The sequence below is a fragment of the Pristis pectinata genome, chromosome 11 (assembly GCF_009764475.1).
Source record: "Pristis pectinata isolate sPriPec2 chromosome 11, sPriPec2.1.pri, whole genome shotgun sequence".
In the NCBI taxonomy this organism is placed as follows: Eukaryota; Metazoa; Chordata; class Chondrichthyes; order Rhinopristiformes; family Pristidae; genus Pristis; species Pristis pectinata.
Genome location: NC_067415.1, coordinates 30,565,596 through 30,581,169, shown reverse-complemented (window position 1 = coordinate 30,581,169; position 15,574 = coordinate 30,565,596). Strand labels below are relative to the sequence as shown.

General features: G+C 39.8%; 1 protein-coding gene across 1 annotated transcript in view; it reads right to left on the bottom strand.

Annotated features, from left to right (window-relative positions):
* micu2 (mitochondrial calcium uptake 2) overlaps positions 1 to 15,574 on the bottom strand; it is a 326,882-nt gene that overhangs the window by 102,650 nt on the left and 208,658 nt on the right. Inside the window, 2 exon segments of the mRNA XM_052026309.1 lie at positions 6,909 to 6,984; positions 11,071 to 11,102. Of these exon segments, the coding sequence (XP_051882269.1) occupies positions 6,909 to 6,984; positions 11,071 to 11,102 (108 nt within the window).

The following is a 15,574-nucleotide window of genomic DNA, read 5'->3' as shown; positions in this document are numbered from 1 at the left end:
CCATACACAACTACATTCTAGCTAAGTAGGGTGATACTGATCAGCTGCTTAATAAATTTTAATAAATTAATTAAAAACCTCTTAAAATGGACTTATCACTGTCTTTTTGTTTCAGGGTCCAACTTTATGTTCTTCCTTGAAGGTATGCAATTAGCACGAACACTCATTCATATAATTCACTAAGGTGTGGATAGCTTTGAGGTGTGACTTTATTTTCCCCAAGAACAACATAATGACCAGGAATGGCTGTGGAAACTTGAGGATAAATTAGCCTTCAGGTGCTGATTAAGTTTTGAAATCTCATATCAGAGAGGGAAGTGAGGGAAGAAGACAGGGACTGATGTAAATGCCGGATTGGATCTGACAAAATTTAAAGGAGGAAACAGTCAGAAAATACTGACAATATTCATATCAATCAACATATGTAGAGGGAATGGATGTATGAATGCTTCTAATGTTGATCCTTCAATACCTCATCACTGTTCTCTCCACTAATGCTGATTGATAATTTTAATTTTTGTTTCAGATTTCCAGCATTTGTTTGTCATTGTTCCTGATGGTGTAAGAGATCTGTTTCTGAATTTGTGTAAGAATATAAGAAGCTGAAGAAAGACTGTAGATAATGGTTTGATAATTGCTTATTATAGCAATAACCACAAATTTTATCAGGTTTCCACGGATGCAGTGATAAATTGGGTCTTTCTTACTTAGTACCCATCATTGAGGTTATTAATGGGGGAGAAGAAAATAATAGTTATACTATAGCAAAATACCGTGAATGCTGGAAATCTGAAATAATCGAGAAAATATTGGAAATACTCAGCAGATCAGATACCATCTGTGGAGAGAGAAAAAGAGCTAACCTTTTATTTTGATGACCTTTAATTGGAAGTTTTTTTTAGTTACAGGTTATTTGTAAACAAAGGCAAACTTGGAATGGCAATAGCTGCTCCATGGCAAGGATAGACTTCCAATGACATTATTGATCTTAGCTACATTGCTCTGAAGAGGGACCCATCCAAGAGTAGGAACTTTTCATCTAAAAGAGGGACTACTTTTTAACAAAAATATATTTGTACAGATCTGAGTAACCTTGGCAATGCCCAACTCTTGCCTTTGAGAAAATAGTGAGCAGTAATGGCATTCACATGGTACCATTAAGTATGGTACTTCAGCTACAATAAAGGAACAGCAATACTTTTCTAAGTCAGGATGCCACGTGGCTTGGAATCCTACTCTGGCTTTATTTGCTCTTCTGGGTGGCAAGGTCACATGTTTGGGTGGTGCTCTTGCAGCAATATATATTGTAGCAGGGACTGCATCCACAGTGTGGGGTTTGGGAAAGAAGTGAATGCTTGATGGCATAACAATCAGATATTGCTTTGTCCTGGATGACGTCAAACTTTCAGTATTGTTGGAACTGCATTCATCCTGCTAAGTGGAAGGTATTTCATTGTACGCCTGACCTTGTGCCTTGTAAATGGTGGAAAGACTTCAGGAAATCATGAGTGAGTCACTTATTGCAGAATACCCAGCCTCTGTTCTGCTTTTGTAGCCATAGTATTTATGTGGCTAGTCCAGTTGTTTCTGGTTATTGGTGACCCATGATGTTTATGGTGGCAAATTCAACAATGGCAATGTTGGCCAATGTCCACGAGAAGTGGATAGACTCTCATGCTGGAAATGGTCATTCTCTGGTATGGCTGAATATTACTTAAGTGGTGGAGTATCAATCCAAGATTATTGTCCAGGTTTTGCTGTTTGTAGCCATAATGTATTTCTTTATCTAGAGAGCTGCAAATGGAACTGAGACTGGAATTATCAACATTTATCTCAATTTAGGACTTTGAGGAAGGAAAGGTTACCAATGATGAAACAGGTAAAAATGGGTGGGCCGATCCAAAGGAACTTCTGCAGAGGTGTCTGGGCTGAAATTATTGGTTTCTAACATCTACAACCACATTTATGCTAGGGATTATTCCAGATAATGGACAGATTTTTTTTTATTCCCAATTACTTAAATTTTCCTAAAAAGCAGTTTGAATTTATAAAATGCCTTTGACATCCTATTCAGTATATCTCAAATACTTTACAGCAAATAAGTACTCTTGAAGTGTAGGCGCTGCTGCAATGCAAGAAACACCGCAACTATTCCACACACAAGAAGCTCCCACAAAAAACAACGTGACAATGACCAATTAATCTGTTTTGGTAAAATTGATTGAACAATGTTTGGTCAGGGTCTCAGGGGAGGGGGTGGGGGAGAAACTCTGTGCTCTTTTTGAAAATGTTCCTGGAGATCTTTTATATTTACCTGGCCTCTTATTAGGAGTTACTTTTGTATGTATATTAGTTGGTGTGACTACTACATTGTCATTGTGCAGACAAAATCTTGACCACACCAAGGACATTCCCCTTTGTGTTCCAACCTTATCTCCCTCCAGCAGCTATCTCCAACCTTCACACTCCCCTCCTCCAACCTTGCTCCATCTGCCTCTCATTTTTTTTCTCTTTATCTGCCTCTATCTACCTGCCATTGTCTCCCAACTCCATTCACCCCCTCCCCTCCCTGTCACAACCTCCCTGTCACATTTCACCCCTCCTAGGGTCATAGAGTCATAGAGCATGGAAACAGGCCCTTTGGCCCAACTTGTCCCTGCTGTCTGTGCTACCCAGCGAGCTAGTCCCATCTGCCTGCATTTGGCTGATAGCCCTCTGAACCTCTCCTATCCATGTACTTATCCTGATGGCTTTTAAATGTTGCTAATGTGCCTGTCTCAACCACTATTTCTGGCAGCTCATTCCAAATGTGCACCTCCCTTTGCATGAAGAAGTTGCCCATGATGTCCCTTTAAATCTCTCACCTCTGATCTTAAACCTATGCCCTCTTGTTTTTAGCATACCCTCCCTGGGAAAAAGACTATGTGCTTTCACTGTCTATGTCCCTCATGATCTCATACACCTCTATCAGGTCACCCCTTGATCTCCTACGTTCCATGGAATAAAGTCCTAGTCTACACAACCTCTCCTGTAACTCAGGCCCCCAAGTCCAGGCAACATCCTGGTAAATCTTTTCTGCACACTTTCTAGTTTAATAACATCTTTCCTATAACAGCTTGACCAAAACTGTACATAATTCCTCACCTACATCTTGTATAACTGCAACATAACTTCCCAACTAATATACTCAATGCCCTGACTGATGAAGGCCATTGTGCCAAATAGCTTCTTCACCACCCATCTACCAGTGACACTGCTTTCAGCGAAATATGCACTTGCAGTCCTAGGTCCCTCTGTTCCATAACACTCTCCAGGGCCCTACTATTCACTATATAAGTCCTACCTTGGTTTGATCTCCCAAAATGCAATACTCCACATTTACCTGGACTGAAAGCAGCTTGCTTATGCTCAGCCCATATACCTAGCTGATCAAGATCTCTGTAGTTTTTCATAGCCTTTTACACTATCTACACCACCGATTTTTATATCATCCGCAAACTTACTAACCATGCCTTGTACATTCACATCCAAATTGTTTATATAAATTACAAACAAAGGTCCTAGCATCGACCCCTGTGGCACACCACTAGACACAGGCCTTCAGTCCGAGAAAGAACCTATGATCATCATCCCCTGGTTCCTACCACTGAGCCAATTACGGATCCAATCCGTAATCTTCCCCTGGATCCCATGTGATCTAACCTTCCAGACTAGCCTGCCATGAGGGACCTTGTCAAAGGCCTTGCTGAAATCCATATAGACAATATCCACTGCCCTACCATCATCTACCCTCTTGGTTACCTCCTCAAAGAACCCCAGAGATTTGTCAGGCATGACTTCCCATGCACAAAGCTGTGTTGGCTGTCCCGAATCAGATCCTGTCTCTCCAAATATCCTCAGTCCAAAAATCACCTCTGATTCCTGTCTCACTACTCCCCTTCTCCTCCTTATGCTGGCTATCTTCCCTCTCAGTCCTGTAACAGGGTTTTGACCTGAAATGTTCACAATTCCTTTCCTCCCACAGATGCTGCTCAACCTTCTGAGTTCTTCCAGTGGATTGTTTGTTGTTCCAGATTCCAGCATCTCCAGTCTCCTGTGTCTACATTCCCCTTCGTGTTTTCTGGCATATTTCATCTGATCTTCACTATCCAGTTATGAATGATAGTTGACAATGGAACAAATTAAGGGGGGGGGGGGGGCGGGTGGAAATCGCCACAGATATATTCCATCAGGAGTGCAACAGAAAAATCTGAAACATCTGCAAACACCTTCAGCCCAAAATATCAAGTGGATCCATCTCCCCATGAGATACTCCCCATTAGAGACACCAGTCTTCATCTAATTTGGTTCATTTCAACTATGAGTAACAAGAGCACCTCCGACATTGCAGTAGCATCAGTCCTGATGTGGAACTTGACATCAGAAGTAACAGCGTTCATTATGTCGTGTGGACATTATAAAGGCTAATAGAGTACAAGAAAATAAAATATAGGAGCAGGCATAAACCTCACGAGACACTTTCACTAGTCAATAAGATTGCAGCTGTTTTTTGAATTCAATTCCATCTTTCGCATGATCCTCATATCAACTCTATACTGGATTGGAGTGTATTAACTATAAGGAGAGACATCAATTGGACAAACTTTGATTGTTTTCTCTGGAGAGTCGGAAGCTGAGGGACAACCTGATAGAAGTATATAAAATTATGAAAAGCATAGATAAAATAGATAGAGTCTTTTTCCCCATGGTGGAAATGTCTAATAGTAGAGAGTCTAGGTTTAAGGTGAGAGGGAGAAATTTTAAGGAGATGTCTTTTCTGCACAGGGAGGGTAGGTGCCTGGAACACGCTGCCGAGGGGTGTGGTAACAGATATAATAGCATTGTTTAAGAGGCATTTAGATAGACACACCAACAGGCAGGGAATAGAGGGATATGGATCATGTGCAGACAGCTGGAATTAGTTTAGATTGGCATCATGGCAGACATGGTGGGCCAAAGGGCTTGTTACTGTGCTGTAATGTTCTATATCCTTTGATCAAGATCCTATCAATTTCACCCTTAAGGATACTCAAAGACCTGGCATTAATAGCCATCTTTAGAGAATTCCAAAGATTCACATCCTTTGATGCCACACGAGGTCAAATACTGCTGTAATGTCAAGTTACCTTCTCCTCATTTACTTTTTGAATTGTAATGATGCCTGATACCAAGTGGTCCTGCTACAACCCACATTTAGCATCAGTGAGTAGCTTGTTGATGAGTAACTGGCACTTGATAGCTCAGTCAAGAAACCCTTTCACCCTTTTGCTTCTGCTTGGAAATATATTGATTGACATGTAATTGGTTGGACTGTGTCCACTTTTGATTTAAGAGAAATTGTTTGGGGAGCTTTCCTCTTTATTGGATAATGCCAGTATTGTTGAGTCATAGTTATAGGGAAACGGGCCCTTCAGCCTATTGAGTCCGCGGTGACCATTAAAGACCAGTTGCTTTACTGGAGTTACCTTGACTAGAGACACTTCTAGGTCTGGTTAGAATTGCAGCTTGGTCTGCAGCATAAGTCTTCAGTGCTTTGGCTGAAATACTGTATAATACAACCTTCCCTGTACCCAGTGCTAACCATGCTACCATGTGAAGTGAATCAAATTAAATGAAGACTGTAGTGATGAAGATGTCACAATGAGGCTGAGATGAATCCAGTTGGTACTTTGGGATGAAAATAGTTTTTTCTTTTGCCAGAATGCTGGCTCCATCATCTGAGGATGGGAATACCAATGAAGTCTCCTGTTAATTGGTATTGGTTTATTATTGTCGCTTGTACCGAGGTACATTGAAAAACTTGTCTTGTATACCGATCATACAGGTCAATTCATTACACAGTGCAGTTACATTGAGTTGGTACAGAGTGCATTGAGGTAGTACAGGTAAAAACAATAACAGTACAGAGTAAAGTGTCACGGCTACAGAGAAAGTGCAGTGCAATAAGGTGCAAGGTCACAACAAGGTAGATTGTGAGGTCAGAGTCCATTTCATCATATAAGGGAACCGTTCTAGGACAATTTATGAAAGGATTTGGAATGTCAGCAGGACTTTAATTTAGTCCATTGGTTGCTGGCTTAATTTTGTGCATATTTGCTGTTTCCATTGTTTAGCACACATGGTCTTGTGTTTTTTTAAAATAATTTTGGTAAGTGCTGAGAAGGCCAGCATATGCAGCCCATTATTAATTGTCCTTGATTAGGTGGTAGTGAGCTATCACCTTGAACCGCTACAGTCCTTCTGGCTGATGTACAGTATACTCTCAGTTCATTAAGTTCAGTTGGAGTGCAGTTCTGCAAGGCAACAGGAGGACCAAGGAGGAAGTTGATGGGAACTGAAATGCAGTTTTATGCTCAGTTGACAGAAATAAACTAGAATGATCAGCCCTGATAAAAATGCCAGAACAAAAGCAAAATGTTTACAAGAGATAATAAAGTGGCCACTTTCCAATGTCATCACAAACAACAAAATATGTGCATTGGAGAGTAAATGCAATTTTTTTAGAAATGAGGTCAAAATTGCTGACAGAGAAGACTGCAGGAGTGCAGTAAACCTCAAATGGCAGATCTGTCCTTTGGGAAAGAAACCTTGATCTCAATGACATACTGCTGCAGTTTATGTGTCACAATGCTTAATTTTGCTTGGGTTATCTTTTGCTTAGTCAATGTAAATGTTAATTGAATCTAACGTCCACAGGAATACCGATCTCGTACGGATCTTTGGCTGAATTAACATTTTTAATAAACAATAAAATATTTTGAGAAATAAATGTAGCCAGTCAACTTACTCATAATGATATGTCTTTGCCTGAGTACATAATTTTGAGTGCATGGTAAAAGACAGAATATTTCAAAAATATTTAAATGTACCTTCATCACCAAGGTCTCTGAAAAGATGATGGGTTTGTTTCAGTTTTGTAGCTCTTGTCATCAGTGCATCAATGTCCTACAGGAAAAAAAGTCAGGTAGAATTAAAAGAATTATAAATGTTATTAAAGTTCATTAAACTGCAGAAAGTTGTGGACACAGCTCAGCACATCACGGAAACCAGTCTCCCCTCCATGGACTCTGTCCATACTCTTTGATGCCTTGGTAAAGCAGCCAACATAATCAAAGACATCACCCACCCCGCACATTTTCTCTTCTCCATGATACTGGAAGAACTCAGCAGCCCAGGCATCATCCGTGGAGAATATCAGGCAGTCAATGCTTTGGGTCAGGACCCCTCCACACAAATTTTCACTGACAGCTAGCATTGCCAATGGTCACGGATAACATAGCTCATAATTAGTAGGAGCTTTTAGAAAGGGACTTTGAGTTTCTTTGATAGGAGCCAAGAAACCACAGCAGGAGTGCAGGATCACCCAAACAACCCACCCACCCCATCACGTACCTCTTGTCTCATCTGCAAGAGTCTGTGGATTCACATTGGACTCTTCAAAAGGCACAGGAGTGAAAATGAGGGGAGAAGCAGCCTACGAAACTGCCTAAGAAGCGAGCTTGATGTGTGTGCATGCTTACTTTTGGCACTGCAGGAACCAAGTACACCAAGGTCCTTCTGCACATCAATTTTTTTTTGGTTTTTCAAAAACAGGAAGGATTTCTGTTTTTCTATTTACTAAAGTGTATAACCTTACACTGTCCCACATCGCACTCCTTCCATCACCTTCTTGCCCACTTGCTCAACCAGTCCATACCCCTTTGCAACTGAATGTATCTTCCCTACAACACTTTCCAACTTGCTCTGCAGTTCTACAAACTTGAAATCTTTTCATCTTAGTCAGTAATAGAGATTATGAATAGCTGAGGGCCAGTATAGATCCCATTGGCATGCCACTAGTCTGCCTACCTGAGAACAACCATGCTGAGGTCTACTCCCGACAACATGAGCAACTAAATTAAGATAGACCTTTATTAGTCACATCTACATTGAAACACACAGTGAAATGCATCTTTTTGCGTAGGGTGTTCTGGGGGCAGCCTGCAAGTGTTGCCATGCTTCCGGCACCAACTTCCTAACCTGTATGTCTTTGGAAAGTGGGAGGAAATCGGAGCACCCGAAAGAAACCCACACATACACGGGGAGAATGTACAAACTCCTTAAAGACAGTGGCCAGAATTGAACCTGGGTTGCTGGCGCTGTAAAGTGTTACGCTAACCACTACACTACCGGTGTCTGCCATTATGTAACAACTTTTTGTGGGGTATCTTATCAAATACTTTTTGGACTTTAGTAAAGCTTTCGATGAAGTTCCTCGTGGTAGGCTGATCCAGAAGATTAAGGCACATGGGATCCATGGAGACTTGGTATATTGGATTGAAAATTGGCTTGGCCATAAAAGACACAGGGTAGTAGTGCAGGTTCTGACAGCAGGTCTGTGACCAGTGGTGTTCCATAAGGATCAGTGCTGGGATATCTCTTATTTGTTTTATAGAAATATATATATATATATATATATATATATATATATATATATATATATATATATATATATATATATATATATATAAAAATTGATTTGGACAAAAATGCAGGTGGGCTGATTAGTAAGTTTGCAGACAACCCAAAAATTGGCAGAGTTGTGGATAGTGAGGAAGGTTGTCAAAGGATTCAACAGGATATAGACCAGATGGAAATGTGGGCAGAGAAACAGAAGACTAAATTTAATCTGGACAAGTGAGAGATGTTGTACTTTGGGAGGTCAAATATAAATATACAGTAAATAGCAGGACCCTTAGGAGCACTGATGTACAGAGAGATCATGGGGCGCAAGTCCATAGCTCTCTGAAAGTGACGACACAAGTAGATAGGGTGGTAAACAAGACATATGGTACACATGCCTTCATTGTCTAGGTGCTGAGTATAGAAGTCAGGAAATCATATTGCAGCTGTATAAAACTTTGGTTAGGCCACATTTGGAGTATTGTGTGCAGTTCTGGTCACTGCATTACAGGTAGGATGTGGAAAATTTGGAGAGGGTGCAGAAGCAGTTCACCATGATGTTGCCTGGATTAGACTGCCTGGTACAAGGAGAGGTTGGACAAACTTGGATTGTTTTCTCTGGAGTGTCAGAGGTGGAGGGGCAACCTGATAGATGTATATAAAATTGAGTTGCATAGATAGGGTAGATAGTCAAGCCTCTTCCCATGGTGGAAATGTCAAATACTAGAGGGCTTAGCTTATATCTTTAGTAATATTAATTAGCTTGGTCCTCATTGGACTCTTGGTCCCCTTCCGTTTCTGCAACATGTGACTTCTAGAGTGAAGACTGATACAAAATATTTAAACCCTAAGCTATTTCTGTACTTTCTCTTGCCATCATCTTTATAACACCTATACTTTACTGTTCTCTTTTTACATATTTTATATTTCTTGCTAACTCACACTCCTATTTTCTCTCTCCATCAATGTTTGGTCATTTGGTCTGTCTTGTTAAAACTTCTCCAATCCTTACCTGGGTGTCTTGTCACATTTATAAACTTTGTTTAATCTAATGCCTCTCATGACATCCTAAGTTAGCTATAGATGGATCATCTTCCTCAGGGACACATTATTTCTTAAAATGCTAGCCATTGTTTATCTACTGGCAAATCTTTTAATCTAATTGCCTGACCTAACTTTGCCAACACACTTCTCATATCTGGATAATTGGTTTTAGTTAAGACCAAGACACTAACTTCTGACTGATCCGTCACTTTCTTGAACTCCTTATTGCAATCACTCTCTCTAGTGGCTCCCTTAATAAGATTACTTATTAACTCTGTTACATTACACAGGTTCTAAGGCAAACTATTCCTCAGTTAGTTTGATTACAGCATTCTTCCAGAAACATATCCCAACTATGCTTATTGAACTCCCAGTTTGATTTGCCAGTGTATATGGGGATAAAAGTCTCCCTAAAGTATTGTATTTTGTTTTCCACCAGTTTTTAAAAATGTGTTTTTGTTTTAAAATAGTATTGCAAAAATGGGGAAATACATTTTATTCCCTGCAAATGAACAATGACAATTTGTGGATCTCACCCCTGAAGATCAAGATATCAATCTGCATCTTCTACTGCAGCACAGCAGCTGGCCTTTGGTCCTCAATTACAACTGGTAACTGATGCAAATGACAACTATTGTGTGAAAATCAAAAAAAGCGCATCTGCTGGAAATCTGAAATAAATCAGTATACTGGAGATCAGTTCCAATAAAGGGTCTTTGACTTGAAATTGTTTGTCTTTCCACAGATGCTGCTAACCTGCTGAGTTTTTTCCAGCACTTTTTGCTTTTATTGCAATTATTAGGTAGTGCTTTGGTGAACCTCAAACAATGTAAATTTGCCCTATGCTACCCAACCTTGATTAAAGACTATTGATTTTATTATTGTAGTGTATACTTGTAATTACGCGTTGGAATCTGAAACTGGTTCTGTGACTAGCGTGCTGTACTATTTTAAGGACCTGCCAAATCTCAGATAAGTTTATATGCTCAATCTATTTTGAATAACGTCAATGCATGAAAGTACAATAAATAGGAGTATGACCACCTGTTGACAATATGTGGGGAATTCTTCATTCAGTCATCTGGGAGGAGGAGGGGAATCAAGTGTGAATCTCTTTGAATAATGCTAATGCAACAGTCAGCAAGATGATCAAAGATAACGCCAGAAACTAGAACACTGGTTAAATGTTCCACCCTTCCAATGAAAATCAAAAGAGATTGCGGAGTACAAGGAATTTAAAAATATTGCATTTGCTTTAACATTTGTGTCTTCCACTTTTTCCAATGATGTTGGTTGTTCTGGTTGAAGAATGAACCATTGAATCAAACACATTCATCGTATTATTCCTGACATAAGCCAAAAAAAAATAGTTGAACAATTTATCAATTTCAAATTTCAATCATTTTATTGAATACTTGACAAAACCCCCAATACAATAATTTGTGGCTGCAGTGTCTGCTGGTGATTGAATTTGGTAATTAGTCAATTCAACAAACAATTACATTAAATGAAACCTGAATGTAGATGTCAGCATGAAAGACTTACCTGTTTTGCTAATTTCTTTTTATTCATCCTACCTGGGGATAAAACAAAACAAAAACCACATTTAGATAAATGTGTAAATATGAACATACTATAAATTGGCAGAACTATATTTTGACATGGCTGATTTGCTGAAAAGGAAACCAGATAAGGATATCATTAAGAATAGATGTGCTAAGTTCATCACTGCAGGCAGTGATTCCCACAAACTGGATGTCAGCAGAGGTAACTGTACTACTTAAGGAGGGAGAAAGAAAGCAGATTATTACAAACCAGTTAACCTGACATCAGTGTCAGGGAAAATGCTACTATCTATTATTAAGGAGGAAGTAGCAGGATACTGAGAAAATAATAGTTAGGCAGAGTCAATAAAGATTAATGAAAGGGAAATCATTTTTGACAAATCTACTACTTTTCTGAGGCTGCAACTAGCAGAATAGATGAGGAGCAACCAGTGTATATGGTATATTTAGATTTCCTGGAAGGCCCTTGATTTAGCAAAATTGGAGCACATTAGAGTAGGGACGGTATACTTTCATGGGCAGAAAACAGAGAGAAGGAATAAACGGATCATTTTCAGATTGGGAGGTGTTGACAAATGATTTGCCACCAGGATTGATGTCATGCCTCCAGCTGATCACAAATATATGAATGACTTAGATGAGGGGACCAAAAGTAATATATCCATGTTCGTTGATGACACCACACCAGATGGCTGTGTGGGTTATGAGGACAATGCAAAGAGTCTTCAAGGGCCCCCTGCAACAAGCGACTTCTCAACCATTCCACCTCATTTTATCATGCACATTGTCCTTAAATTTCAATGGTATTCCAACCTCTCAATCTTTCTTTCCATATCAACCTATCAATCTGTTTTCACTTCTCCTACCTTAACCTTCCCATATCCTGCAACCCTACTAACCCCATCATCTGAATCACAGATCAGCCATCTTTGTTCATTCCCTTTTATCACTCTCCAATCACACAATCCTAAAGCTACTTGCTTCGTATTTCCAGGTGTGAACTCCCAATTCACTTATGCATGCACTTCCAAAATTTCAAGTGTGTAGCCTTTAACCTCCCATTTTCCATGACTTTCTATGTTAACATCTACCCAATCATACTCTCATTTCCATTTCTGAAGCCTCAATCCCAATTAAATCCATCATTTTCTCATACCCTGCCAGCTCTGCCCAGTCTCAAGTCTTAAGAGACACTGATTTGAAAGGATGTGACAGGAAACTAGTTTAATCATATATGGTCAGATCTGGCAGAACCACTTAAAGCACTTTCAGTCAAAACACTCATCTGTCAAAACTGGTCAGGATTTCAAGATCACCTCAGAATGAAAGGGTAAAGCCGAGCTTTCCTCTACTGAAAATTATCTTCTTAAACCCCTATCTCCTTTGTTGTTCAGTCCCTCCTCCAAAAGCAAATATGAGAAGATCATGCACTTCTTTGTCACTAAGGTGGCCATACTTCTCACGATCTGACTGGTTGTGTCTGCCGGTACATAACCTATGGTTTTCTCAACTCTCTTGTTGACCCCTTAATTATTTATCCTGCCCTTCCTTTTTCACCCTATTCATTGTGCATTCATAATTAGTTTAGAGAATAAAAACTATTTTTACAAGACAGCATACCACCAACCACTTATTTAAAACCACTGGAAGTAAAAAGCATATAAAGTAGCACGAAATCACCACATACATAACAATACCTAGTTCAGTGAGAAGTACAAGCTTGTTTAGCTCAGTGAAAAGTACAAGCCTGTTTAGCTCATCATGAAGTCTTGATAAATGGGTGTGAGGATTCTTTCCTCCATGGTTTACCACTGTCCTTCCCAAATCCACTTGCTTCTGAGTTCACACCAGTTTGCTGATGGTCTGTGCCCAAAAGTGTGGGGTGGGGATGCTCTTAGCTTACATAAAGGTTCAGTCTCAGATACAGATTGCTGGGAACTTCATCATGAATTGTTCTTATCAGAGAGGAGTAATGCTCAAATGTAAATTTCTGTACTTAAAAAAAAGAGTAATCTTGGCATCTTTTGAATATTGGTGTAATAATAATTATAGCTAGCATTTAAAAGACACCAGGATAATAAGGCACCAAGGGAGTGTAACACATTACACTTCCTACCTGTGAGTATTGAAATGTGCCAAACTGGTGAAAAAGGATGACTTTTGCAAAGGTGATTTTGTCACAGAGCACAGAATTCTGCTTGCACGCTTTATGAAGTTTATCGGACATGGAAAAACATATTTGATATGAGGGTGAGTGTATTAATATTTGCACTACGTGTCTGTCTGGCTTGAGTGGCTCGCAAGGCGACAGCTAATAGGGAGAAAACATGGAACAAGACCCTTGGGAATGGCAGTGGAACAGTAGGAGCAAAACATCGTTGTGTTCCCTGTTCCTCCCTCTCAGGGAGTATTTGAAAAGACTTGTGCTGTCGAGCCCAGCAATTCACTAGATATAATCTCCATGGAAACTCTATCAACATTACTGAAGATTGGTGGTTACAAAGCCAAGAATTTTATTAACATTCCTCTATTAAGACCAAGAGGACTGATATTATTGTTGGTCCTGTTCATCCTGTAACCCTTTCTATTGCCAGCACCTTAGCAAACTTGCCAATTTCATCTCATTGCCACACCTTCTAGTTTGAAAACCAGTGCCCTGAGTCAAAGTTTTGCCTCTCTCCTTCCTAGTCCCATCTACTTCCAGTTTCTGCCTCCCTACCTCCACTCTCTTCATGCTGAACATTTCACCCATAAGACCTATCTCCTGTTCTTCCCATCCTATTCCCATTAAACTGCTGCCCACTTGACTCTCCTTCATGGTCCTCATTTAGCTGATATTGTTAATTCTTCCCTTGCCAACATCATCCAAAAACGCAGCATCAGTTTTGACATGTTTACTGATATTATCCACTCCATTTTACAACAATATCCTGACTCCTCCAGAGTCTCTAACTTGTCAAGCTTACCAATATCCAGTAATTTGCTCCAATTGAGTATGGGGAAGATTGAAGCACTGGTTTATAGCCCATGCCAACATACATTCTCCAACCATCAACTCTATCCCTGACAAGAGTCTCAAACTGAGCAAGATTTGGCATTATACCCGGCCAGAAAATGAGCTTCAAACAATATACCCACACTATCACTAAGACTACCCATTTCCACCTCTACCACATAGCCCATCTTTGTATTCTTTTGCACCCAGTGTGCTCCTGATGCAACTCATCTGCTGCCCATTCATGCCTTTGTTATGTCTAGGTTTGACTATTAAAACATACTCTTGGCTGGCATCCCTCATTCTACTCTCTGTAAACATGGTCATTTAAAACTCTGCCCTGTGCTCTAACTTGCACCAAGTCCCATTCACCAATCATCCTTGTTTGTATTGACCAACACAACCTCATTTTTCACATGTTTACGGACATTACCCAGTTCCATTTAAGCAATGTCTTTCTTGATTTTAAAATGCTCATTCTATTTTTCAAATCCATTCATAGTCTCACCCTCTCTTTCTCAGTAATTTCCTACAGTTCTACATCCCTCTGAAATATCTGTGTTCTTCTGGCCACCTCAGCATTGCTGAAACTAATTGCTCCATGTGCTCAGCTGCCAATTCATTAAGCTCTGTAATTCTCCCTCTAAAACTCTCCCTGATCTTTACCTCTCTTCTCTCCTTCAAGATAATCCTTAAAAATCTACTTTTGACAGGTCTTAACCAAATGCCCTATTGCATCCTTATATGGCTTGACAACAGTTGATTATTCCTCTAAAGGAACCATGTAAATAAGGTTTTCATGAACAGCAAAACTCTCCTGCAAAAGAGGCTTAACCATTTCTAGCTTCAGTGGTATTTTATCTATAAACTGCTTTGTTAACATTGCTAGCTTGTAAGAAGCTCACAGGAAGCCAAAGGAAGTCGAGGAAAATTTTGCATTCCTTGGTGCCAGATAGACAATGTTAAGAGGGATGTCAAAGGACCTGATTATATAGTATACTAACCACGGTATCAGGTCACTCAGCCTAATTGGCCCAGCCAGAATTTATGCCCCATGTGAGCTTCCTCTTATTCATCAACATATATTTCCACTCCCTCCCTCATCTGTGTTTCTTCAGCTGCTCCTTAAATGTATCAATGCTAATTGCCTCAACTGTTCTTTGAATTCTGGGCTGACTAAAGCTGCTAGGCTGGTTCAGAACTGAAAAAGGAGTGAAATCATTTGGCCCCAATATCAACACAGAGCCAATGAATGGTGACTTAGTAATAGTAGGCTGTAAGCATCAGGTAAACGCAATAACACGAATCAAAAAGAAACTGCAATGTTTATGGGCCAAGTCCTAGCACAACCAAAGCCAACACAATAATTGAGCTGTTTTCAGTAGAAATAGTACTTAACATTGAAGTGGCATAAAGCAAGACAACTACTACATGGCATTCACAGTAAAATCTCCAGTAAAACTGTTAAGTTTTACTTGTTTTCAAAAGG